The sequence below is a fragment of the Gavia stellata genome, chromosome 5 (genome assembly GCF_030936135.1).
Source record: "Gavia stellata isolate bGavSte3 chromosome 5, bGavSte3.hap2, whole genome shotgun sequence".
In the NCBI taxonomy this organism is placed as follows: domain Eukaryota; kingdom Metazoa; phylum Chordata; class Aves; order Gaviiformes; family Gaviidae; genus Gavia; species Gavia stellata.
The window spans coordinates 7,777,918-7,805,328 of NC_082598.1; the positions used below are offsets into that span (position 1 = coordinate 7,777,918).

Below are 27,411 nucleotides of genomic sequence, written 5' to 3' on the forward strand. Positions count from 1 at the left end.
CAAATTAACACAGGGAAATCCCGTCTCTTTCCAATTGTGCTTGAAGGGATTTCCCTCTGCTTTTCAGTTTCTCTTTGAATAAACTTCAGAAGCCACAGGAAGAAAGCTTTTTGTTGATCATTTAACCTGAACACAGCAATTCTGCAGTGCTTAGTGACAGATGTGCTTGGAATATTAAACAGTATGTCAATCTGATGGGGGCTGTCTGCTTTTCTTTGGGGACATCAAGTTAAAATACTCTTCTAAATCTTCTATTTCAATACTTGCGTACATGTTACTTGTTTGCTTTTCAAGCTGTTTTTTTATAAACTTGAATTAGACAACTTCAGCACAAACACTGTATTATTTTCAAATTTTGGCATGTTCACAGCTCAAAGAACCAGTCACGCAATTGTAAACAATTTTTTTTTTTTTAAGGAAGCTTATCGCTTTTACTCCAGCTCCATTCATTTTCACATGCAACATCCTGTCATCTGTTCTTTTTTACACTATTTACAACACTAATACCTGAGGGGATTCTCAACAGTGAAATCTCTTACAACACTCTCCAGTTAAAGCTACACTCTCCATTCATTGCAACCAGGCTAATAAACGAAAGCCTTCTTCAATGTGCGCAGTTTCCTCCCGAAATACTTGGGAATCACACGCGTGTACTTCTAGCCAGAATTGTCCCATTATAATTATTTCATGGGATGAAACTCTTTTGCAATTGACAATCCATATTTAGTCTTAGTCGTTAGACAAATACATAGGCAGACACATGTAATTTGCCAATTCCTTTTTAAACTACAGTCCGACAATAAAGTACAACCACAAACCTACAATGTTTTTTTCCTTTCCTGAAAAACTTCTATTATGTAAGACCCTCCTGGGCATGAGGGGTGGCTCAAAACCTACCTCAGCACATCAAGAACAACTGAACAGCACACAAAGCATCCCACCTTCAGGACAACTCTATCTTACAAGCATATACAATTGCTATGAATATTCACAGCTGCTTCTAGGGAAGGCAAATTCTGAAGTTCAAAATATTAAATGAACTTCTTGGTCTGTAGTGCGGGAAGAATGCAGAAAGACATGTTGCATACAATTACAAAAAAAGCAGAAGTAAGTAACAAAAGCCTATTTTAGAAATTAGAGATTTATATAAAGTTGTAGCAAAGCCCATGCATCATTTCAGTGACACGAGAAGTGTGAAGAGAGACTCATCAAAAATGCTTGGGTCTCCTGCAACAGTCTGACCCATCCACTCCCCACAAGTCTCCCAGTTTGTAGGTGTCTCTCACCTTGACCCTGCCAATGACCCTATTTGAGTGTGACAGTATAGTAGCTGCAGTTGTCATTGACCCCCCCCCGCTCAGCCCTCAGGCAAAGAATGCGCACCCTATGCTGGTATTACAAAGTTTTATAAAATGCCCTCGATACCGTGGAAATGTTGATGACCTGCCTGCAGACTTCCATGGAAAGAAAAAGTGCTTTCTCTTAGCAGCTCTTTCCTCCCTATGCAACAGTAATGGAGAATCTGGGTAATTTTTCCTCCCTCTTGGAGAACTCTGAAATGTGGAGAGTGCCATTTTGTTACATTTCCTGCTGAGCACATTAAGAGAGCTAGTAGGACTGCTAAGGGTACATCATTTATTGCGTGGTAATTCCACCCAACTCTCAAGCCTTAGTATTGTCTGATAAGGCAGATCAGTACTTTGGCCAACATCTAGTCAGGACCGTGGGACTGTTGAGAGAATACAGCAGGTGAGGAAAGACAGACTGAGTGATGACATTCATTATGATGCGGAGACAAATGTATTTGGAGGAATTTCACCTCTCTTGAGTGAGGAAATACATTAGCTATTAGTCATCAGCATTTGTAACTGGGAAGGAAGGGGAAGGGAGTGTGACTTCACTGCCTTCACTGCTGTAAAATTATCATTACAGCAGAACTAGGTCCAGCTATCTATTCATCCAAGCAGTTGCATGCTGCTGCTCATAAATATTCTCCTTGTTACAAAAACCCTAAATGTCTAGATATAAGGTGAAAAGATAGCTTTTTTTTTTTTTCTTAAAAACGCAGGGCTTAGTATCCAAGCTTGTGATGCATCACTTGAAATATAGGACACTGGATAATAATAAAGATTAAAAGTGACAAAAACAGCTATTTAATGATGTGATATTATTATTTATGTAAGGCTCAAAGAATCACACACTTCATAAAGACAGAAAGAAACGCAGGCTCTGCCCTAAGGAGCTCAGAGGCTAACCAAACAACAAAACAATGACGGATGGCATCCAACAAGCACATGAAGGAGGCATTACACTGCTGAGTCTCTTGCTTATCTTCAAGCTCAATACAAGCAGAGGATGAGAGATGGGGTTAACTTTAAAGGAGGAGTGTGGAGTAATAGGATTAAGCAGGATAGACCAAGTGTCAAAGCAGGAATATGCATGAAAGGAGGCAAAGAAAAGAGAGTGGGTGATGGAAAGAAAAAGGCAAGTGAGTCATGAAACTTGGCGAGACCAGTGGATAAGGAAGTGAGTAGCTGAAGCTTTGGAGGGAATGACATAGTCATTCCCTAGCACAGAGATAGGCAAGAGCTAGGGTGTTTCTCTTTGGCAAAACTAGAGAAAAGCCCAGGAACAGATGTGAAGAAGGTCTGGAGTTAGCTGTTGCAGCAGCAAAGTGATAAATTTAAGCAACCCACTGCTGAAGAGACCACAAGTTTAAGACAAGAATAGAGAAACATAGCTGTGGTTGAGATACATGATGATCTCAGATGCACGTTAACAAGAAAGGACAGAAACAGCAATACTACACAGAACAAGTGAAAAGAAGGACTTAGTAACAGATGATGAGAACTGTTTGTTTTGTGTGCAGTACATTCACTTCATAGCCTCTTAGTGGTTCATCACTTCTGATGCTGACATGTCTAAATCATAGAATAATATATTGAGGCAAAACTACAGACAGGGAAGAGGCCACTACTAGAGAAACATAACCTAAGGGCACCAGTCTGTTGAAGGTGGTTGCAAATACACATTTTAGTCTAAAACTAGAGACAGGTAGCCTATTGCAGTGATCTGTAATACAAAAGAGCATATATCACAGGCTAAGTGCCTGAAGTGCTCAAATGTAAAGTCTAGTACAGCACTATTTCCAGATCTTCTAAGACTGCATTTTTATTCTTCATTAATACATAGCTACACAGGAGTTCATTAGAACAGGTCAGAATCAGAATGTTGTGCCTATTCACACACATGCACCAAAAAACGCAGTGGAAGTTTTAAAAACGGACTTTAAAACTTAATTTTCCTTGAAATTGTGAATATTCTATTGTAGGAAAAGAAACAGGAACCATAAAAGGCTAAAGAAAATTACTGGTTAATAACTGTAACAGATGTGTACCTTTAAAATCAGATTTTACTAGCCTTTTAATATACCATGCACACAAAAGGCTTGCTTTTTAAAAATAAAACCAAAACCTAGCGTTTTACATAGCTTTACACACATATTGGCAATCTGATTATCCATTTGTTTCTCTATACTCTTCAATCATTCGCAACAAAAACAATAAACACAAAATTCACTTAAGGAAGTCTTTTTTTTTTTCTCTAATCTCAGTCTGGAATCTGTTCAATACAAAAAATGCAATGCCAACAGGACAGGTATCTCCAGCAAATATGCACATAGCATGTGAGCCAAGACTTAAGTTTCAAAAACTAGGTATGCATTTCCATTTTTAAAACACTGCAGGTGATTGTCTATTATTTATGTACAGATGCTGTGACTGTGAGTGCAATAATCATTGTGTGTTTAAATGAGGTGCCTAATTACAAGGGTATAGATTTGAGAAAGAAACTTCATGACTAACTTCTTGAAAGTCATATTTTAAAGGCAATTCTTTGACTGTGAAGATGTTTTTGGTGTGTTGCATACTCATTTAAATGAGTACTATGTAACGCCAAGCTATTTTCAGCTTCCAAAAGTAAGAGTTTGTGGCTTGAGTTATTTGACAGCAATGTGTAACTGGAACAGTCATTTAAGTATGATGCCTTGTTGTCAAAATCGTATTATTAACTCCTGTGGGTGAATACCACAGCAATTACATCCACAATCTATCAGATCTTTGATAAGACAAGCACATGACTGAATAATTTTAGTATAGAAACTGACTTGCTTGTTTTTCTTCTCTTCTTCTGTAACAGACAGTAATTAATTCATCTCAAGCAAGCCTGTCCATCTGTTAGATCCTGAAACACATTTAGGGCCATTCAGAGAGGTAAGTAGGTGATTTTATTAGGTCTGCAAACATTTCAAACTTTCTTGCATACATTTTTCCTCTCATTTGAGCTGAAATACAATTTCAGCTGCAGCTCAAACCAATGCACGAAATAACTGCTCTGCAGGCTGTTACTGCGGCAAAGACTTTTCAGATATGTTAAAAATGGTGAAAGGAAAAAAGCACAAACAGAACCAGATACGACAACAGACGAGAAAGACAACATATACATGTGACACTGGGCTGAAGTAGCAGGATCCTTGTCCTGGAAAAGGGAAGTGATGGTGTCTCCTTCTCTTACAACCAGTGCGCCTGACACCAGGCAACACAGCAGCAGAAAGATACTCAAAAAACTCAGAAGCTCAAAGAATTCAGAGAATATCAGCAACAAAGTAAGTTGTCTGAGGGTAATGATGATGTCTAAGGGGAAAACATGTGAGACAGAAACACCAGGAATGAAGGGATATCGCACAGATGCTTGACATGGAAAGGAGTGAACTAAGCGTTCCATTTTTGTTGCTCAAATCTTCATAGTTTTTTAAAGGAACGGAAGGCGAGGTGTATTAAACCACCTCTCCAAGCCAACATACCTAATCCAATAATGCCCAAGGTCTCCCCTCTGATCCTGGCAGCTCCAGAAGCCACTTCCCGAATCTGTTCAACGCTCTGTACTCTTGTGCCTTCTCGCAAAGCCTGGTGAAGCCAGGTGGTTCGCCTGTACAGGTTCAGAATGTGGCACATGGTAGAATCTGCTGTTTCCTCTACCGAGGCAGCTGGCACATTACACACGGCGATCCCTGCAAAGAATGGGGGGAAAGGATACCAGTTGCCAAACATTTCTTGCTTTTTCCCATTTAACAGCAATTCAGGAGTATGATGTTTAAATTTACAGATACTTCAACACCTATTTTGCACAAATACTAAGTTTCTGACTGTAATGGCAGACAGAATACTTGACATAATAGTTGATAACACATGTGTAAACATTTTTTTTCTGATTTTTTAATTACTATTGATTGTGTTTGCAAACTAAGGCAAACAGTAAACAGACCACTGAAACCACAGAAGGAAAGTACTGAAGATATCAGGTAGTTTTGAACACAAGTCAAGGTCTCGGTAAGCATTTTACAAGCACTGAGCTAGGTGTTTTGACTAGCAAAGAGAAATCTGCCTTGCTCTCAACACTGCGGTTAGTGATAGTTGTTTAGATTTAATTGCATGAGTTAGCTTCCCACCACTGAGCAGATACCCTCCCAAAAGCTATCTATACAAGTTATAAAAAAGATAAAATCATTTATAATGACAGCAACTCTTATGAAGCCCTCACAGAACAACTATTAGTATTTCCAATTCATTTATGGGTAATCATGACACAGGGAGGGACAATTTATTTTGTGCTGCACACAGCTTTGTAAGATTATGACAGACAGAATCCAAGTCCTTTCCTGGTCCCTCAAATTAACGAGAAAACCCATCTAATTGTCAATAGGGAAACAGAAAATCTGCCTTTGCGTGGCATGTAAAGATAATGCAAAATTATGTCCATATTCCTAATAGTTGAAAAGTTACTAGTTGAAAAGGGTGTAACATCAAGCAGCTAAAAGACCATTACAGATTTCCACAGACAACTGTGGAAGGTGGATTGATTTAAGACTCACAATATTCCTTTTTTATTTCAAGAAACAGGTCAGGCAACAAGTGCATGCAAGTTATCCCATTCCGCTTTCCACCTCCCAGAACTCGATGTACAGCAGTTAAAGCAAAATATTTACTTGAAAAAGTGTGTGTCCTTTTTGACTTGTCTCTCTTCATTCTATTTTACTACATGTTTTCTTTCTAACCATCAGCTCCCACAAATGTTTGTCTCTCAGTTCTGCTGACTGAGATCACAACCAATATACAGTATAATTTCACGGTGGAGAAAAAAAGTGTTTTGTATCTTAAAAACCACCCTAATACTGTTTACACTGTCTAGTTGTTCGGGTTTTTACATAAATAAATATTCAATGAGTCTTCAGCTAATGCCAGTATATCTTATGAAGCAAGGAAGAAAAACCATTCTCTTTAATAATAGTAACAATAATCTGACAAATAATAAGCTCATACCATATGTATCTATGTTTTACATTCAAATGCCTTCATCCTGCTGCCTAGTACCTTTCTACAGCTTTCTTTAGATCAGTGAAAACCAACATAAAGAACCTGCAGAACTATTTTTCTTTCCTCTACTATGGAGATAACAGTGTCTGCTGAGTCACTGCTCTTAGACTTACAAAAAGATAAACCAGCATCATTTGCTGGAATATTAATCTTGGCATCCTGCTAACATCAATGGTAGTATGAAACTCACTATTTTTTTAAAAATGGGGGAAAAAAGCACAAGTGGAGGGCATAGTACAAGATCCCTTTAAGTGCACCATATTAAACAGCTGCATTTGTTTATACAAAAAGTCTTTTTCATGGAGCAAAAATGCAGGTTTTAGATACAAAACAAATTTAATAAGCATGTCTCCCAATAGCTGGCATCAACAAAACAATGCTTTAAAAGGAGCTTAAAGAGTTACATATTTGGGAAGAGAAACAAGGAATTGAACTCACCTTATACCTTCCTCCCTAATAGGTTTCCTTAGGAAATATGGGGAACAAAAGTCAGATAATTTCTCTCCTAAACTGCAGGAATTTCTTTTTCCCTATTTCCCCCCAACTTTAAAAACAGCTGATTTCTGAAAGGCAGAGACATGGTGAACCACAAAAAGCAGCAAGACAGAGGCAAGGATATGAAGAAAAGAGACATTTCACATAGGAAAAGCTAGCACACTCTCATCTCATATCCATTGCTTCTACGCTCCCTTCCCTTTCCCCACCATCTTCAGTCATCTTGTGCATAGGTTCAATGCTGAAAAACTCAGGAGTCAACAGGCATCACCTTGACTCCCACTTCACCCGTGTCCAGCTACACTCACAACTCATACATATTTTCTAGTCAACAATTAATAAAGTGGAGAAAAATTAGACCAGATCTTAAAGATTTTATACAAGAAACGTACATTTTCATGCATTTTAAGAAGAGTAAAAGTGCTAACTTGAAAATAATACTTAATAGGAAAAGCTGGTAACAACTCCATGAGCCAGCTCTATGAAAAATAACTCAAAAAGTTACTACAGAAGTTCAGGAATATGTCAGACTTTACGGTCTAACTCTACACTGTATTTCAAGAGTGTACCAAAGCTTTATACAAAGAGCAATTAACTCTCCTATTACCTCCTTGAGATGCATATTATTTGTACTAGTTCAACAAATGGAAAGTGATTTGTCCCAGTAGTGGTGAGTTAGTATTTAATTCCAACCATTTCAGCCTATTAAAATCAGAGATTTTACACCTTAAACCTTCCAGCATTTATTGGCTTTTGACAGAGTGGACAATTGTATTTCGTAAATACAGGAACGCACAAATGTGCTGGATCCTAACTGGATAACTCAGTCTAATCACAACATAGGAACGGAATGATTAGGAATGTGGCCATTTAGCCTTTCATACAAATGAGACTTTCCCAAATCTGTTGTACTCTGGCTTGAAGAATTATGTGGATACATTTAAATTGTAAGATTGGGTTACAATCCAGCATACAGACTTGCAGAAACAGCCAACAAACCTGCAAAGATTTTCCTCTTATCAGGGATTCTCTGCACAAATCGAACTCCTGACTGGTCCGGGCCTTTGATCTGTACCTAGGTTTTGGCTTTTGATCTAGGATTTTACCCCAGGCCGATCTCTACATACACACGTGTTTTCTGGGGCTCACAATGCATGCACCTAACTGTGGCACTAGTTGCAGTATGTAGGAACACAGCCTTGCGTGCTTTCAGACCTGATCTGTTCTTTATAGAAACTCGCAAAGAAGTTGTTAGCCTCTGCCTGCTGTGCGAACTACACCACCACTAGAAACAGGTGATTATTTTACTATCATTTACTGATGAACAGACCATATTACAGCTCCTCACTACATCAGTGGGGTTATTACTAGGACTAAGCACTGTCACATTGAAATAGATGTTCCCAAGATCTTCCCAGAGCATAAAGAGAAACATACTCGGTCACCTCAATCTTAGAAAAGAAACGAAGAAAACATTTATTCTGAGTGGTAGTTTGACCTGTAGATTATAGGTAAGAGATGGTTTATCTTAAAGTAAGAAAAGTACAAATCAGACTGTTGCTTTTTTACAGCAAAACACTAAGCACCGTCTCTTCGTAGTTCCAGTATGTGAATTTATTCTGAAGCAGCAACAACTGATTCTCCTATAAAATCGATATTTCTATTTTATGGAGTGGTTTAGTACTAAATCTCATGCATCATAAATAAGTCCCGGACAGTTGATAATGATCTCATTTTTTATTCAAACAGAAGTAGTATGCCATGCTGATGGAATTATATTTTGTGATTGGATTACAGCAGTAGTAGTTAAAATATACAACTGGGGTAAAAAAGAAAAGAGATGAAAAATTATGGCCTTACTCCTTGGGTTTATACTGAACAGGCGGATTGTCATCCTGTCACAAAGCTGTTAATATTGTCACTTAATTAACTAATGCTAGTATCTCCATAATGACTTTTAAACACTTTGATGAGAAAATTATACAGCTTACATACTATGTTAGTATGAATTATACAGAAAACATTAATGCAAAGACTTAGATGCTATCAGATTTCTGGAGGCAAGTATAAGATGTAAAATAATGTCTTTAATAGTCATACCTAAATCTCCAGCAGATTTGATGTCAATATTATCAAAACCACTGCCAATTCGGACAATTATTCGAAGTGCTTTAAATTTCTCCAGGTCTTCTCGTGTTAAAGTGATAGTGTGATACATCAGTGCACCCACTGCTTCATTTAGTACCTATAAATAAAATGGAAGAAAAAATAATTATTTTTTTTCTTTCATGGGATCTCAGCTTAATCACATACACATATTTTCAGGTATAAAAAGACTGTAAAAGCATTAAATCCAGGTCTTTGGTTTTAAAGGTTATTTCTCCAAATATCTTCCAGCCTCTTGTTCGTCTTTTTCATCTGATGTATCCGTTCTAGCATGATGAGATTAGCCTCAGAATCACTAAGTGACCTGTATATGCATTCTTATTAAGAGGGAAAACTCTTCTCACTTCACAGGAGATGCTCTACAATATCAAACCGTAATGACAAGCATCACTGGACTGCATCTGCGCATGCAGATGAAACATAACATGGGAGCAAGCACTCACTTTAAACAGTAAGTATTTTTATGCTTAGGCAGCTGACATTCAGTTTTGAATGGAGTCACAGAGCAGTATCTTTTCACCATACACACAGTGGTACAGGCATTCACTGCGCTATTAAACGACTTGATACCTGAATAGAAAACAGTCAGTAATCATTACAAAACCCTTAAACAAAAGAGACTGAAATCTGTCAATTCATACATAAGAACAAAGTGTTTGTCCCTTAGTTTATTGATACTGCAACTGTCTTAAGCTCTCACTGATGGAAAACTGGATGTCATATAAATTGGTACAACTGAGGTGACAAACTAGACATTATGCAGAAAAAATAGCACCTCTACAGAAATAAGAAATTGTATCAAAGCAAAAATGTTGCAAAAGAAAAAAAAACTTGAGAGAGAGAGAACCAAAAAAGTGAAAATAAATTGACAGGATCTGAAAGGACTGAACATCTTTCAAATTATGTTAAGAGTGCATCCAACCTACTCAAGAAAGGTTAAGAGGAAGGGGTGTGGAGAAGGGGATGAGAGCCTAGCACACCATGCCCAGCAATTTCAAATTCTGCTACAAAACAAGCAGTGACACTGCACCCACACAGCTGATACAAGTTTATTGTTCAGAAAGCGGAAAATATTTTCCTCTCTTTATATGCAAATTGGATGATGCCACTTCTTCAAAACACTCCTCTGTGTTTCCACGTTCAATGCACTACCTAATATCCTAATCATTCTACAAGATACAAAACACGCACAAATCATTTCAACATCTAAGCTCGCTGTAATGACTTCAGAGGTTCCTATGACACACTTCACATAAAAGTTCTGTGGAGGCTCTAAATTTCTTATTCAATAGACTTTGGATCTGGTACATGTACAGATTCCGTCATCTGAATTATTTCTGCTTATATGAGCATTTTCTAGGGTACTGCAAGATCAGTAACAATAATCAACATAAATCATTTAAAAAAAACCTACTGCAGCAAAACACAGTCTCGGACACAGAGGATTACAACTGTTGGAACACAAGATCTGCAGCAGTAATTTTTAAAATCAAAATACACAAAAATCTTAAAAGAAAATAAAAACAAGTGTCATAAAAATGAAAGAAAACCGCTTCTTACTGAATACTTCACAAAATGATTTATGCTATTTCAACAGGTGTTTCTGGATTGGTAACCCCAGTTCTAAGTCAGATAAAGACCAGAATCCTTTGAGCAGAATTTGGGTTTACTTGTAAGAGTAAGAACTGCAAAAAAATTAGAAATTACACATCCTTAAAGAATGCAGCTACAACATAATTCAAAGAACAGCTGTAGGCTCTGATCTTATAAACGATTATACACACACAAAACTCCTTGATTTTAATGGTACAAACAAGTCCTTTGGAGATTACATCTAGCAGTCACCAATCAGAAAGACTGCACTCATCAGGATGTGTCTCCTTCAGCTGCTACACAGGGTTATAAGAAACTGAAACAGTTTATTGGTTTTGCTTCTACAGCGATATTACAGCTGGTATGGACCAAGTCAAAGCCCACGCCTGGGGCAGTCTACACAAGAAACAGTCCCTCTTATAACCTGAGTGCCCACCTAAAATGCCCTTAGGTTTTTCTTTGTCCCATTAATTCCTAAAAGAAAACTGTTCCAAAATCTCACAGCTCCAACAATACAGAAATTTCTTCTCATTTCCAGCCTCATTTTATTCACAGCCTAGCTTGTATCCATTTGTTTTGGTGCCAGTGTTGGCCATTTGCTTAAACTGTTCTTTCTCTCCTTAGTGTTTACAATTCAAATGAATTTACAGACAATGACCATACCTCCTCTCAGCATTTGTCTGGCTAGACTTCACAAGCCTAGTCCTTCTAGTCTCATCTAGGATGATGCTCTTCTACCCCCTTGATCAAGTCTAACACTCCTCCACTGCGCTTGAAGAAGTCTAAACTCCACTCTTCTGTGGGTGATCACAACTGCACCCAGTGTGCTACTGGAAGTCTCCCTCCCCACTGTGTTATGCCAACACTACACCACTTTCAGCACCAGTATGTGTGCTGGAAATCTCTCCTCATGAAGTCGCACATGACATATGATGACTGCATGGCCATCATCACACTGCCAGCTGATCCTTTGACTAACACGTAAATCTGAATCCTTCTCCCTGAAGCATGTGTGTTTCTGTCACACTCCAAAGTTTACAGCAGGACTCTTTATCCAAGTCACAGCACTTGTTACTTCAAGCCTCAAGGTCCTCAAATTCTTTATGATATCCTGGTTCTCTCCACTTAGCCGTGTCCTCCATTCCACGTTTTATCACATACATTTCCTTCTGCCCCTCCAAGGTTGCTCTAGATGGCTGTGATGCAGGAGAAAACATCCTCTCTACAGTTGTCAGAAGAGCAAAAATTGCAGTAGCTTAGAGCTTACGATGACCCACCTAAGCCTCATATGACAGCCAGACTCTCCTCTCCCAGACTGGAAAAGGCCAATGGTGTGTATGGTTTTGTCTGTGCAGACGGAGGGCTGCCACTACTTTTAGGACTGCCTTAAATAGGGGGTAAAAGACAGCTGAAGTGGCTCAGACATTTGTGTTTTAAAATCCCAGTGTTTCATTTGGGAAGCAGCTTTTCACTTCATAATCATGCATATTTTATTAACTCAGCCAGTCACAACTGTAATTTGGATGCTAAGAGCACTGGTCTGGATCCATTACACTACATTTTTGGGACCATCTAGGTTATGGCTTGGCACCAGAAGGAGACGGAAAAGTATTGGAAAGCTTGGGAATGCATTCAATAAAAGGGAGAATATTTCTCAGCTACGGCTTAATGCTGACGCTAGCTATTTCCAGAGGCAGTTATTTACCCGTCATATGGGATATGGAACAAACAGATGCAAACAACAAATCTTTCAGAATTTCTTTTTAGTGTTTGAACCTCTCCTAGAATTATGGATCAGTTAGCAAGGAAATCCACTGCCAGAAATGTAGTATTCTGCAACTGTGTATTATTTCACATTAACCTGATGATTAAATTATGTTACTGCTTTTTGCAACTGGCCATATGATTGAAGTATGCCAAAAAGGCAGAAAATGATAGCAGAAAATCTGAACTCAGAAACATTCAGCATTGATGAATGTTAATGCCAGTTACAGATTAAAAAAAATTAATAGTGAAAGTTTCTGTATTTTGGAATTATTTGTATAAATTATATTCTTGGTCATTACATATACTAAATGCACACAACGAAGTTTGACAAGCTTGTCAATGAGTAAAATCAAAACTTGAACTAAACCCGTGTATACCACATGAAACTGAAATCTAGCATAAATGTAAACAGTTCTGGAAAATGAAATAATCTTTAGAAAAAAGAACTATGCATAGGAGTAATTTACTGATCACTTACAGAAGCACACCCAGTGGTGGATGCATGAGAGAAACAGGGAGTGTATGTGGTTTTTTTCATAATTTTCCACAATGAACTTGATAGCTACAACATTCACCAAATTCTAGTACAATTTTATTACAAAAGATATCAACTCGTGTCAATTTGAGTGAGGTATCATATTTAACAAGCAAGCTAGAAGTTTCAGATCAGCGCAAGTATGTGGCAGTCAGACAGTACTCTTTCATGATCTCTCACAAGGAAAGGCGACGGGCAAAATTTGATAGAGAACAAGCTGCATACCTTCAACAGCCATTCCTCCTTTCATCAGACTACAATTGTGCTTTTCGGGAAGAAAGGATCTGAGATAGAAGTTGAAACACAGGACATGAGCTGGCTTCCTTCTGTTACCAAATGATTATGTAGCCCATCTGCATAATTTCTGTTGCCTCCAGACTTACTTCCAGGTGAAGCTACAGCACACTGCTTGTTGAAAGCCTTTTTCATACCCTCTTCAGTGAGCTGACATCCTTTCCAATGACAACTGCTCGGACAGGTCTTTCTGCTGTTCTTCAACCTCAAAATGACTACTCTGCTTTCACAACATGCCAGGTCTCCAAGACTCTTGGAGAACAGATGACACCGTAGGAGGAGACATTTCTATTTCAAAGAATTTAACAAATCTCGAGTATTGAATACTGAAGACTGAAATCCTTTTTAAAGTCTTCCTATCTATTTTTTTCAACTTATTTCAGCATCAGGTTGTTTTAGCCATCATGCTAAACATCGCATAGTCACCACTGCAACGCATATGCCTTGTATTACTTGGGGAAGAACTCTTAGCATCTTGTTTATTTTTACAAAAAAGTGTAAACATATCCTAACATGCTAAGAATAGAACAGCAAGGCCCCCTCTTCTTTGGTGATCTAAAGATACACTACTAGATTTTACTATGAGAGACTGATCGCAGAGGCCTGTGGATCAAATCTAGAGTACAGAAACATAACACAGTATGTAAAATGTCAAACTACTTCAATGCAGAGACAGAACACACTTACAGATTACATGTTGAATATGACAATACATAATTTTTAAAAAGCTCTTCTAGAGAATCATCACTAGAAAGTGCTGTATTTTATCTGGTTATAGAAACTACAGGGTATTGCATTCCTTGGGCTTGGAGTTTGATGTGTCATCTCCAAAAAAATATGTTCCCATGTCACCAACAGACTTGAGATATTTTGCACATTTGGGTGGAAAACATGTACTTCACCTAAACTGAGCACGCCTTGCATTATTTGACTTGCAAAAAGCAAATGTATGTCAAGTTTGCAATCAATAGTCTGCCACACAGGGCAAGGCTGCAGCAGATTTGTAGCTGCTCTCAAAGCCTCACTACAACATTACAAAGGGTCCATGTGAAACTAATGCCATTAAAACTAGAAAGAAAAGCCAGGGTGCTCAAACAGGATTTAGTAGGTCTCCAAAACTCTGCTAGTTTGTGCTGCTTTTTACAAGTTCCTGTTTCTCTTTACGATGCTATCAACTCGATGTTAGGTTCCTATGACCCATGGGGCTGTCAGTAACTTACCCATTTCATGATATGTACTTTATACAGCTAGGATACTGTCTAGTGTTAGACCCTAAATACTAATACTTAAGTTTATGCTGTACATAAACACAAATAAGTATAAATATTTTATACAAACATAAACAAATCTTATTTGCAGGCTCCTGAAAACACTCTCTCTAAAAACCTATATATCTACACACTGTACAAACCACATATATACACGACATATGATTGTGTATTTCTAGTCTTTTTAAAATATGCTATTGAAAAATATATACGTATACATACTAATACACACAACACTATATAAATAACCTGCATAGCCTATAGCAAACTTCCTTTTAAAAACTATATTGAAGCCAGTCTTTCAAAGCCAGGATTTACTGACAATTATATGCAGTTTAATGACAGAAGTCAATTTGAGAATATAGACTCTGAAAACACTTTTACTAAATAAAAGGCTTTAATGAAAAATCTTTAGCAGGAGTTTTGTGTGTTAACTTCATGTTCTATTAATAAGGCTGAATTGTGTTCCATTTCAGTTCAAGTCTATCAGACACTACGACGGGTTGAACATCTATACCAAACGATCATTATGTTGTGAAAGTCACTGATGACAACGCATCAACCCACGCAACTCTGTGTCAAGAAAAGCTGTTAATAATCACCAGCAATTTTCAAGCCCCAATGACCCTTAGTAAAACCTGGTACTGGGAAATGAAAGAAAAAGCTAGTTTATAACCAACTATATTAGACTCTAATCTGTCTGTAAGACTGATATATGCTGCTTGCTGGGTACAGCAGCACTTCCATTCTGCTTTTTAAAGGGTCTTAGTTCAGGAGGCACTGGCAGCCTGTCCCTTCCTGGAATGCTGCACTTGACCTGTAATATTGCCACTGGCAACTCTGACAGATATTGGCAGAAGGGTCATTGAGTACAAACACCGATTTTGTATACATCCTTACTGTGATAGCTGTATGTTAACTACTTTGTTGCATAATGCGGGATAACATAATTTTTTAGGATTTCCTTTTGTTAATTTTTTCAAAGTCTTTCATAAGACATCTGATCCAAGGCTCATTCAGTTTCAGTAAATTTACAAGGTTTTGGATCAGCTCTGAAGTGACAACTTACTCTCAAGTATACATTACTGTTTAGAACAAGTCGGCTTCCTTTCAATATATATCCTTTGAGAATTTAATTTTGACAGAGAACTAAAATGCTGCAACTGCATTATGAATATAAACAGCACTGATGGTACAAATGCAAGATTGCTGCTTTACTGCTAAACAAAGAAGAATCTGAAGCAGGGAAAATTATCTTAACCACTGATATAATAGGAACAAATCAAAGATTCAGCTGAACAATGGCACCATTCTTGATTTGTTTTTATCAGTTTCAAAACATTTGTTGCATTATTAAAGCTCTTCAGCTCTTCTTTGAAACAGTCTTAGATAAAACTGTGATGACTGGAACTGTTTCTACATTTAATTCATATGTAAAAGTGCAATTGAAAAATTTAAAGTCCTACACCCTTGAATAGGAAGTTCAGCTTTAATATTTTTTAACTTAAACTAAAAATATGGAAACGTAGTATCCCCATGAAAATGATTTCATTTTGTGCTTTTATAAGAGGAGTCAAGGGATCTGATACATTCTAACTTAACTCAATCATTTGTAAGGCTGGAGCACAGGTTTACCAGACAATTTTTCCACTTCCAACCAAGTAGCCTATTCTCCTTAAAGTTCTGGTGAACTGGGTATCTGCATGAAGCAGTAAATCCAGTCAAAAACACACCCATTTCTTCCTTCTAGCTGATTTGAGACAAGATGTAGGAAACCACATAATTACAGAAAAAGAGAATGAGAAAATGTACACAGCTTCCAACTCCTGACTTCTTTCCAGCCTATACGTTTTGCTTTAAAGATCATCCCTAATCAGCTGTGCTTCCTGTCTTTTTCATTTGGGTTTGCAAGGATCACTTTCTTTTCTCTCTGCATGGTCAAGATGTTCGTGACCAGATCTTGCACATTATGTTTACATTTAGCCCTTCGGAGCTACACAGCGGACTCTACGTTACAGAATATACAGCAGAAGTCAGAAAGCCCAAAGAGTAAAGAATTTGAACTCCAAAAATCTTAGGCAACACAAAGACCTCAAGGGTATGCTTGAGTCTGTGATGCCTTCAAAGGTACAGAAGTAGAAAGAAGGAGCAATATTGCAGAAATCAGAAGTGCTGGGTAGGCTGCCAAGGAGCCAGGGAAAGCAGTAAACCGGGAATGGCACCGAAAGGAAGAGGGACTGGGGAAAAAAGAGTGGGAGAAGACAACAGAGCATGAGACAGTGAAAAACGCAAGTTGACCTGGAACGAGGATGGAAGCGAGCTAATTATTTTTAAGTAATTTTTTTTGATGAGTACCTATATTTTTGGCAGAACACACCAAAACACCATGTACCTTTGGAAGCAGTCTGAGACGGTTAATAAGACGACTGATTTACACGTGATTAGTTGTAAAATAAAAAACAACTTAAACACAGTAACTTTTATTGACAGTAATGCAATCTCTATTCAGAAATTTCACCACCAAAATCTTAAAATAATTTTTAACCTAAATGACAGAAGTTTCCTGACAGGATGCAGGGAACCCAGCTGCCAGTTATCCCGTGATACAGTCTGACAAATGTAATGTTCAACTTCACACAGCCATATGCAACATCTACAATAAAACAGAACTTAGGAGTCAAATCATAAGCATATATATTGCAGCCTTTCAGACTAGCTTGAAAACAAACCACTTTTTCTACAGCAGGTAGGGGGGAAAAAATAATAATAAAAAAAAAAATCAGTAAAACCATACACACGAGTAGTTTCGGAAGGAGTGTGATAACTGTCCTCTAACTACAAAATTATTTCAAAACTTTGGGTCACTGTCAGTAAATGTGGTATTCACTTAAGCACTGGCAGCCTGACTTTCGAAAGGAAGGAAACAGATCTTCGCCATCCAACTTGCTTTCCAAAGCAGCGGCCCAGGGAATGAACGCTTTGACCTGAGATGAAGCAGAGTTCTAATACAAGTTATTATTTACTTGTGACCTTAGACAAGTTACTTATTTTCCATACTTCAATTTCCTCGGCCATAAAAAGAGAATGACAAATGAACTCTTTGGCATAAGGAAATCACTACAGAACTGCAACTCAGGCATTACTCAATTTGGAGAAAACTTTCTGTAATTAGCATATGTAGTAAGGTATGATAGTATTTGCTAATGTCCTGCTTTTGATCCTGTATATAAGTGGCATTCAAATCCTCATTTCTTCTCCTTTCTGCACGTATCAAAATCTCTCAGCCTCCTTGCTTCTCTATGAAGAAACATCTAGATTGTGCTTTGCTGGTATCTGCCTCAAGCTACTACAAATTCCCCTCTTCTACTCTATTTCCTTTGTTGTCTAGCTATCTTAAAACACAGTATTTTAAACCATCCTCCTGTCCCTGAAACCTTCTCATGACCAGCAGAAATCCCTTCTCTGTATTCCAAAATGTTTACTCTTCCAATGCTAACTCCTCACATCTCTGTGATCAAGGCTCCACAACTGCGCAAGCTGAGTTTATACCCGCTCTAACTTTCCTAGCCATCCCTTCGCAGTCTTTCACTCCTGTACTTATCATCTGATTCTCAGTTCATGTCTTATTTTCATTACTTTCACCTACAGCCACACATCTATGTGTAACAGATGTCAATCACCTCTTTCAAACCCCACCCTAAATTTCCCCATCTTTGGCCTGCCTCCTGCAACTTCAGACTATCTAAATGTATCTGTATCTGCTACCCTATTAAATTCAGTATCTCTTCTTAAAGACAGGAAACATATGAAAGAAAAACTAAATTTCACCTTCTGCTTTCAGCAAGCTCAACACTAAACCTTTTCCTGATTTTCAGTCATCTCTCCTTTCACAACGGGGAACAGCCTTTTGCAAATTCACATCCATTATCAAAAACTGTATTTTAATTAACAGTACAACATCATTTAGGACAGCCAGGAATGTATGTTCATAAACACATGAACATTTTAGATACTGCTTTAAATATGCAACTTCTAATTTTAAAACTTTTCCTGAAAACAATTTTCTATTTAGTAAAGCACCATTCCCAAATAAGGTATTATACAAACAATACTGAAATACAGATATTTCTGCACTATGACTCTAAAAGATGCGTGGAAAATAGTCATTTTTCATTGCAGATGTGCAGTGGAAGTAAAAAGTGAATACTTTTCACATGGAAGTGAACAGTGCTCAACACTTAGTAAAACTCATCTCTTAGTCTACATTACAGTAATACAACAATACGATAATGAATTAAGGTTTGTGATTTTTGTTGCAGAAATTTATTACCTGGCAGAACAGTGATACTTTGCAAACCCAAATATTTTAGGATTACATTACTCTTTGGACTAGTGAAATTTTGTTTTATGGTAATGTACTGGTTGCTAGTGAAGATACTAGAAATCTGGAAAAAAAAAAAGTATCTTCCAGATATCTTCCTGAGCTCACTGAGAATGAATTATTTTGGTATAATAAAAAGCAAAGGATGCAAGCTTTAGTATAGCCACTAAATACAAACACTCTTGTGAAGATCAACAATAGATTAACTGTGTTATTCATCAAGCTTCAGTTATTGTAGCTTTTCCAGAGCTATGATTTGAGATACACACACTGAATTTTGGTCCCCAGATCTGAAAAGTTCAGTTATGACACCCCACAGATAACAGCAAATATTGAGTGCTTAAGGCAAGGCACTCATGTCACACAGGAATTTCCCAGTCTCTACATATCAGAAGTAAATGATCTTGATTTCATAAGCAAAGCAGAGGACTATCCAGGTGGTGCAGCTGCTGATATTATAGTGGTCACCTGAAGACTGCTATTATCTACTAAAAAAGTGGAACAACATTTATATTACTTATTCTTCATGTGTTATTCAGTCCTTGTAAATGGAAACCAGCTATTTCACATATTAAACTTCTGACAACAGTATGAGATAGGAAAACAGTAAGATTAAAGCAACTTTTAAACATGATTAAAAAGAAGTAGACATAAAAAAAGCATTGTATATTTTAATTATCGATATATAAAAAGATAAAAAATCAGTGACAGAAAAAAAACTTGTGTTGAATAGTTCTCCAAAAGAAAAAAATAAAAGTACCATACTTAGATTATTATTGTCCTTGACCCTTACAAATTAAAGTTTTTGTTTTGTGTTTTTTTAAAAAAAAAACCTATCCATTTCTATTCATCTCCAATTACCAATGAAGACAGAGAAGTTTCCACTTCTTTGCATTTTTTCTCTAGTTAGTTACTTTTAGGTTCTCATTCACTTCCACAATATTGAGCATTTTAGCTGTATGCACCGCAAAAACACTGGTCTTTTTCAACAGATCTTAAAGAGGAGGTTGAAACTTGTGTCAGGTTTTGGTAAAATCTTACTGTTTCAAAACTGCATGTCATAACAAAACAGAAGTTCAAGTTTTGAGTTTACGCTATCCCACTGACCATCCACTGTAAAGATGATCTTCTATATGACAATACACTAAAAAAAGGCATGAGATCAGAACTATAATATTGACAACTCTCAATCTAGCTTATAATTCAAGAATATTCTAAAAAATAGCTTTGACTATCCTGTGACAAACAACTAATGAACTGAAAAAAAAGAGTGGTTGGAATGTAGATTATTTCCTAATAGGAACCAATTTTTTTTTCCATTTTCCTATTCACATTAGAATTTTATTGTATCTAAAACGCAGCTGAAAAAAACAACATAGTGACATTAAGCCAGTACTGATGTGGCAGAAAACAACCTTAAGTATCATTTTTGACTACTGTTCTAATAACAGCATATTCCTGTGTGAGGAGGAGGCCAGAAGGGTAAGATAGGAAATCTGAAAGTCTGCAGAGATATCCACCAAGGAAAGACACAGAGGGGGCTTCAGGAGAGGGGAGTCATCTCTTATGTTTGCCTGAACCATGAGAATCAGCAGTTCTAGTTTGCCGTGTTGATACGGCACACAACTCTTTAGTCTTCTCATTATTGTTTAAAAAAGAAAAAACCAACACTGCCAGTTAACAAATTCTGAAAGTTTTGACAATGATTTTTTTTTTTTCAAAATAAAAGTATTTTTTCTTAGGAAATAACAAGCTGAATAGTTGGTTGATGTGTTCTCACCAGGAAGATCATGAAATGGACTACAGAAAATGAGATTTATTCACCTGATAACAGAAGAGAAGTTAGCATTCGTATTATTTTCAAATATCTGGCTTTGTAAGAAAGTCATCAAAGAAAAGATTAAATCTTTCATCATATACAGAGACTTTAAAGTGTTTAACAATGCTATATATTACAAGAACATGAAAAGTAAATAAACAATTAAACCAGTTACAAATTCAAAATAGTGAAAAGCTTCTGAAAACCTGTCACAAACACAAGGGCTGCTATAATTAGCATAGGACAAGTCTAGCAAGGTATCTGTAGAGAAACAAGAATACTGGTGCAATTTGTTTCAGCTGACAACTCCTTAACACCTGAATCACACTCAGCAGTATATACTACCATACACACAAAAGTGGACACAGACACTTACCTAACAAGTCTTTAAGCTGATATTTGGATCTGTAATTGTTTATCATTGATCTTTGCTGGAGAAGAAGAAATTAAACTCCCTTGGAAGGGACCCATAATTGCACTCCTCTGATGTCATATTTATTACATTTTTTACCTCCACAGAAGCTGTAAGGCCTGTTTTCATCCTTCATTAGGTGAAGGAATATTTAGCATTTTAGGCTTTCTCTGCTAGCCAACAAGTTCACCAAAAGTAATTCTACCTCCACAGAAATGTGGATGTGAAAATGTTCTATTGCTGTCTAGAGAGCAGTGAAGGATTTGGGGCAAACATGAGGCCTTCATACTGAAAGAAGTCTCTGAAGAGAAAATGTAGGTGTACGGGCCATCTGGCTCCCTTGGCTATCATCACAAAAAATGGGTATCCCTCTAAGAAAATGAGAAAACCTTTGACAACATTAAGAACCACTAGTTGTTTTACAGCTCTCAAACTAGCATGAAGGGCGTGAACTTCTGGAATAACATACAGTTAGAATCCTTTTTTAAATTAATTTTCTAAATAAATTTTGGGTTAGCATTTGTTTTGCAACTCTTCTGCAGTGTCAACGCTCAGTGCACAAGGCCTCCTAACCCAATTTGCACAATTCCTTGGCGAAACAGAGAAGTTTGAAAGTTCCTCACACAGCCAATCCAATACTGACATTTGGTCTTCCAGCTGAAGGCTGAGCAACAGTGTTTCCGAGAAGCATTTCAAAATATCATGTAAGAATATAATCTTCCCACAGGTAACTCTCTCCATGAATCAAATTCAGTAGGTAAGCCCACGGACAACATCCAGCCAAAGACATACTGCACAAAAGCATACTTAAACACAGGCATTTTCATCTTTGTTTCATCATCATGTTTCTTCACTTATTGGAAACGACCTGTAATTCACTCACTAAGGTAATCAACCACTAACTAAAATGCAACAGCTAAACACATTGTCATACACAACACTGTATCTGTTCATAATCATGAAAATATTTGCATTTTCTAGAACACTTTAATTATACCTCTAAATATTACCTTTTCGTGAATTTCTTGTGTAGACTGAGCATCACAAAATGCCACTGTGGCTACATCCTTCAGAATAGGCATTTCTACTGTACAATCCCTGCCATCCAGCAATGCTACCAAAGGGCGCGGGTGCATGGGCCCATTCATGATCGGAGGTCGAATGCCTATGAGGAAACAGAGAAGACTTGTTATTCAAGCCATGCAAATGTAACAAAAAATAGGTTATAGCTAGCCTGTTTATTCTGACAGCAGAAACAGATTTCAAGGACTGAAGCTAGTAAAACAGGAACAAGTTTACAGTCAGCAATCAACCAAACACAGAAGCCTTAAGAAAAAAATGCCATGGAGGCTCAGGAGGCTGAACAATGGAAGACAGATAAAACCACTGAGGGAACAGTGCATTTGTTTTTTAAAGGGACATCCTTACTGCAGTGCCTGTACAATCTTATCCAACGTTTATGTTTTCATTGGATTCCACACCTTTGTGAACTCTACAGAGAGTGAGAAATATCTTGCCTAGGCTTGTAAGAGTATAGCTTATGGACTATCATAAGCAACTCAGTGAGGACTTGAGTATTCAACGTACATATATGACGATGATCTACTGAGACTAAAATTTAACTGGAAAAAAGCATACAACAGCAAAATTTTGAATTTACTGAAGATCCAATGTCCAAGTACACAGGCTAATTGCTGATCTATGTAGGTCTGCTTAGACTTAAAAGTTTTACAAAACAATTCTGTGTAACTTGGTCAAACAAACACATCATACTTAATCCACCACTGAAAACCTCTTACAAAATATGAACAAAATATCCCTCCCTAAATCAACATGACACTTGGAACATTGTAGAGTGACACAGAAATACATGTTAAATATCTGAGGGAAGGAAGATCAGTTGAAAGTCCAGACTTCATTTATATCCTCTTTATGGAGTCTTAAAATGAAAAGTAACCCTTATAACAAGATATTTAGAGAGCATCTTTTTAACAGTATAGATGCTATAAATATACAAAAGTACTCAAGGGAATAATATTAAACCATTACATTTACACAAAAGTAGTTAAGCGTGGGTGGAAAAAAAGGGACTTCCTGAAGAGATAAGGAAAAGCAAAAACAAGAATAAAGTACGTGATTTTTTTCCTCTTCTAAAATAAGCAGTTTTAAATACTGCAAAGTGAAGCAGACTAGATATTTCTTGTATGCAAATTTCAACATATTTTTGTTGCAGTGTGAATTTAAAAACATCGCTTATTGCTCGATAATACAAGTCAGTCCAACATTAATGCGAAAGACTGAGGTTCCCCAGCTACCTTCTGCAATAAATCCCTGCATCTTATGTCCCAGCCTGTGTCAAAAAGCAAGCCCTGAAAGACTGTCATCTGCGTTTTAAGTGGATGGAAAAATCAGTAGAATCCCAGCTGTACAAGATACCTGGTGAAGAAAAACAGCTGCTGGGAAAAGAGATTTTCACAAGTCAACAGAAGCAGCATATTAGTTCCCCACTGGGACCAAGCTCAGGTCTGGGGCTGAAGGAGTACGGTTAAGGAGACTGTTACCCTCACAGCCTCAATTGTCCAGCCTGCACCTGTAAATTTCATGCCCACTCCTAACCGAGCCAGGATGACAGACCAGCCTTACTACAATCTGGCATTTAAAGTTCTTTACCTATTCAAACAGGTTTTATACTCGAAGACGACTGAACAAGGGTCACTGGAACTTTTCCTATATGCATGCAGTTTCAGCTAGCACCCTACCTGCAAAACTTCTAGAAATTGCAGTTGGCTTTAAATTAAGTGTAACTGCACAATGCTTCAAATTGCTTATTCAGCAGAAAACAGCAAAAGGATCTTTCAGACTCAAAGCAGGAGGACAACAGATCCTCACCAATCCTCCTGCATTTGGTCATGAAAGTACATTTGGTTCTTTGCTATTCTAGTCCCAGCATCTCCCAGAAACTGATTATGCCAACGGACTGCAACTGCAGTACTGTCACTGTAGCAGACAGGAATTCAGATGTGGAAACTATTCACCAAAGTACAACACCCATTAAAACTATTCTCTGTTGTAAATCCATCAATTCCTAACCTCTACTGCAATAGACATCCTTAGAAATAATGGGCAGATTCTTTCAGTAAACTAGTGTTTAATACCCAGCCACCAAAATTAAATGGAAGCCTTTTTAATATCATTTTTTTAAATTGTGCATCTTACTAACTTACTGTTGTTACCTGTTTGAACCAGAAATGGCCACATGACCTTCATACAGTCATTTTTAGTAACTAAACCACACACTAATAACGCGGTACAGGACACAAACACTACTATGTAAATGCTACACAGTTATCCAGACAATAATTACTACCCTTTAATGGGTACTTAATTATAAAACCCCACATTAAATTTACTTAGAAACACCCTAAAATAAAGCATGTTATAGACTTGTTCATGTTTCTTTCAAAATAGTATATGTAATAGCATTAATAAAACGCAATTATGTTTTGAAACAAATGTAAAAATGACATTGCAAGTCCTATTTGTATTGAATATAATAACTGTGCTCATTTTACAACTGAAATGTTATGGTCGCCATCTTAATTGTCAGTCCAGCAAAGCCAGGATTTCAATGACAAGTTTGAATCCTAGTTAAAATAAAACTAAAAAACCAGAACTTTGATACTAAAGTTGTTGAAGATGAATGAGGAAAAATATGGCACAGATGATTCCCTTATAGCTGCAACTAAAGCACCTCTGTCAACGGAAGAGCACATACAGTCAAAACAGATAAGAGGCGATTAAAAACTGTCACTTTCAAGAATCACTTTTCTGACTAGAGCTACCTCAGAAAAATCATGAAATACAGTATCACAAAACACAACCCTTCAAAATAAGGATTTCTCTAAAATACATAAAGGTGTGGTCTGGTTTTCCCCTCATGCCAGTGTACCTATCGATTTCACCCAAGTTACTTTGTCTAAAGTTGGTGCTAAGTGGCATGCCAGAACAAGCTCCAAAGCATAGAAACGAAAGTCAGCAAAACAACTAGAAGGATAAAACCTCCCCAAGAGAATCTCAGACTTTGTTAAGAGTCTCCAGAACTCAAATGTATCTCTAGTGACCTTGACCACGAAAACCCTACAAACCTTGCTTGCCAAAATCCTTTCTGAACTTCAGCATAGACTTCCTGTTGCACAATCTTTCTGCCTAAATACCGTATCACTGATTCGCAGACAATAACTCAACACTTAAGTAAACTTACAGTAACTTAATCACAGTGGCAGTCACTATTTAAAGTTTACATTTGGAAAGACAGAGTTTCACTATGAATCAGAACCCTTTGAACAAAAAATACTTCTTCCACCATCTAGATATGTTCTGCCTATTTCTTATCTAGAAATGTCATACTGCACCATGTGTTTGGCTTTGCAGCAGACCCTTGGAGTGGCAGGATAAAGCAATGTGTATTTAAGAGCAGTATTTTCCATGCCTGCATTAACAGTAAATCATGCAACTCTGTGCCAGAGAGAAAGAACTGTAAACCGGTCAAAAGTGACATGCAACACCACAAATGTGAAACTAATTCAAAAAAATAAATTCACTTAGCTGGCTTATTTAAGTACACGGTATAGCATTACACATAACACAGATAAAAATTATACCATCCACCCCCACATCCTAGAACCTTTGTTATGGGAAAGCAATCTCAGTTTATCCTAACTTGAGACTTTCAGGAACCCCTACCAACCTGACATTTCTTAATCTGAGCTTGATTTCCAGGGTCATGAATTCGATTTCTCAATGCTTTACAATCTTCAGTATTCTGAGGCAAAATAGCAGCCTGTCATTCCATCCTCATTTCCATGTCTTTAATTTTTCTTGCAGTCTCCTGTAATCTTGAACCAAAGCTTTTAAACTTCTTATCCACTGCAACCTCTGTAGCCTGGATGGCGTTCAAATTTTTACTAAAAATTAAACACAAACAATACATTAAAACAACATTAAGGGTCTGACTTGTGCTCACAGAAGCCAGAAAACTCAAAGTTAAAGCTTCTCACGGCATCTGTACCCTTCCCCCTTTCTCTCCTGCCTTTCCACCACACCTGCTGTGCTGCCACCAGCCATTAACATACCAGGGAAACCAGCCGACTGTTAAGACACACACGGCACCTTGCGCAGGACAGCAGGTGTATTGTAAACAGACATACCTGAAACAGTCGGCACCACTCAGGCAGCAAACGTTTTGCCAAGGTGAGCAGGGATCTGAGGATAGTGTGTGATCTCCAGTACCACCCGTGCTGGAGAGCCAAGCGCTCCAGTGAGTACCAGAGATGGAGTGAGAAGCCTTAACTCTGAACTTGCTGTTTTTGTCGGGTGTAAGTCAGGCCCTTAAGGTTATCTAAATGTATTTTGGGGGGGCGGGGGGACGCGGGGGGAGGGGGAAATAAATTTCCCCTGACAGATCTAATCCAGCTATTAGTTTGAGGATTTTTTTCCTCCAATACAGAAATAACCTGGTGGTGAAGCTCTTGCCCCAGAAACAGCTACTGTGCCAGCGACTGCTAGAATTTTTCTAAAATAGTACCAGCTATAACGTGCACACACAGACAGAGCAGTTGTCCATATGAAGCAGCTATCTGTCGTGAGGCTAACAGAAGAGTGCCTTTTCAGAGCTGCAAGTTGGGCTACCTGCTCTTAGGGGGAAAAAAAAAAGTATTGAAACCTTATCCTAGTCCAGCTTTTATGGAAAAAAACGTGGAAATTGAAAAGGCAGTTTTCAGCTGCAGAACCCGACAGGAGGCCAGCCCCATGCACAAGCATTTCAACTGATTGTGGGTCTCACAAAGAAGATTAATGAATTTATCATCCAGCTTTGTAACCGAAACAGGAGAGGAAGGGTCATGAATTATTACCTCCATACCTCCGGCAGCATAGGGACTTACGAATTAACAGACCATCCTTAGCACGAGATGTATTTTTTTTTTTAAAACTGGAAAGAAAAAGAGCTACCTAAGCAGGCTAGTTTCCTTCCCCCTCCCAAATCCTACCTGCACCTCCTGTCACTCATGAAACAAAGGTGCACCTTTGTGTGCCACACTCCAAGGGGGAGAGTTGAAGCAAATACCATTCAACATACAACTGGAGGATAAGAAAGCTCTCCCTGAGCTAGGCTGTTATAATGCATTTTAAACCTTTCCTAAAACAACTTTATATTATGAACTGACAGTAACTAAAGTGATCATGTTGCACA

The 27,411-nt window shown here is 37.6% G+C and overlaps 1 protein-coding gene across 1 annotated transcript in view; it reads right to left on the reverse strand.

Moving 5' to 3' along the window:
• Positions 1-27,411, reverse strand: part of CTBP1 (C-terminal binding protein 1) — a 193,028-nt gene that overhangs the window by 19,038 nt on the left and 146,579 nt on the right. The window contains exons 2-4 of the mRNA XM_059817428.1: positions 22,172-22,326; positions 9,027-9,171; positions 4,862-5,068 (exon numbers count right to left, since the gene is read on the reverse strand). Coding sequence (XP_059673411.1) covers positions 4,862-5,068; positions 9,027-9,171; positions 22,172-22,326 — 507 coding nt within the window. The remainder of the gene's footprint in view (positions 1-4,861; positions 5,069-9,026; positions 9,172-22,171; positions 22,327-27,411) is intronic.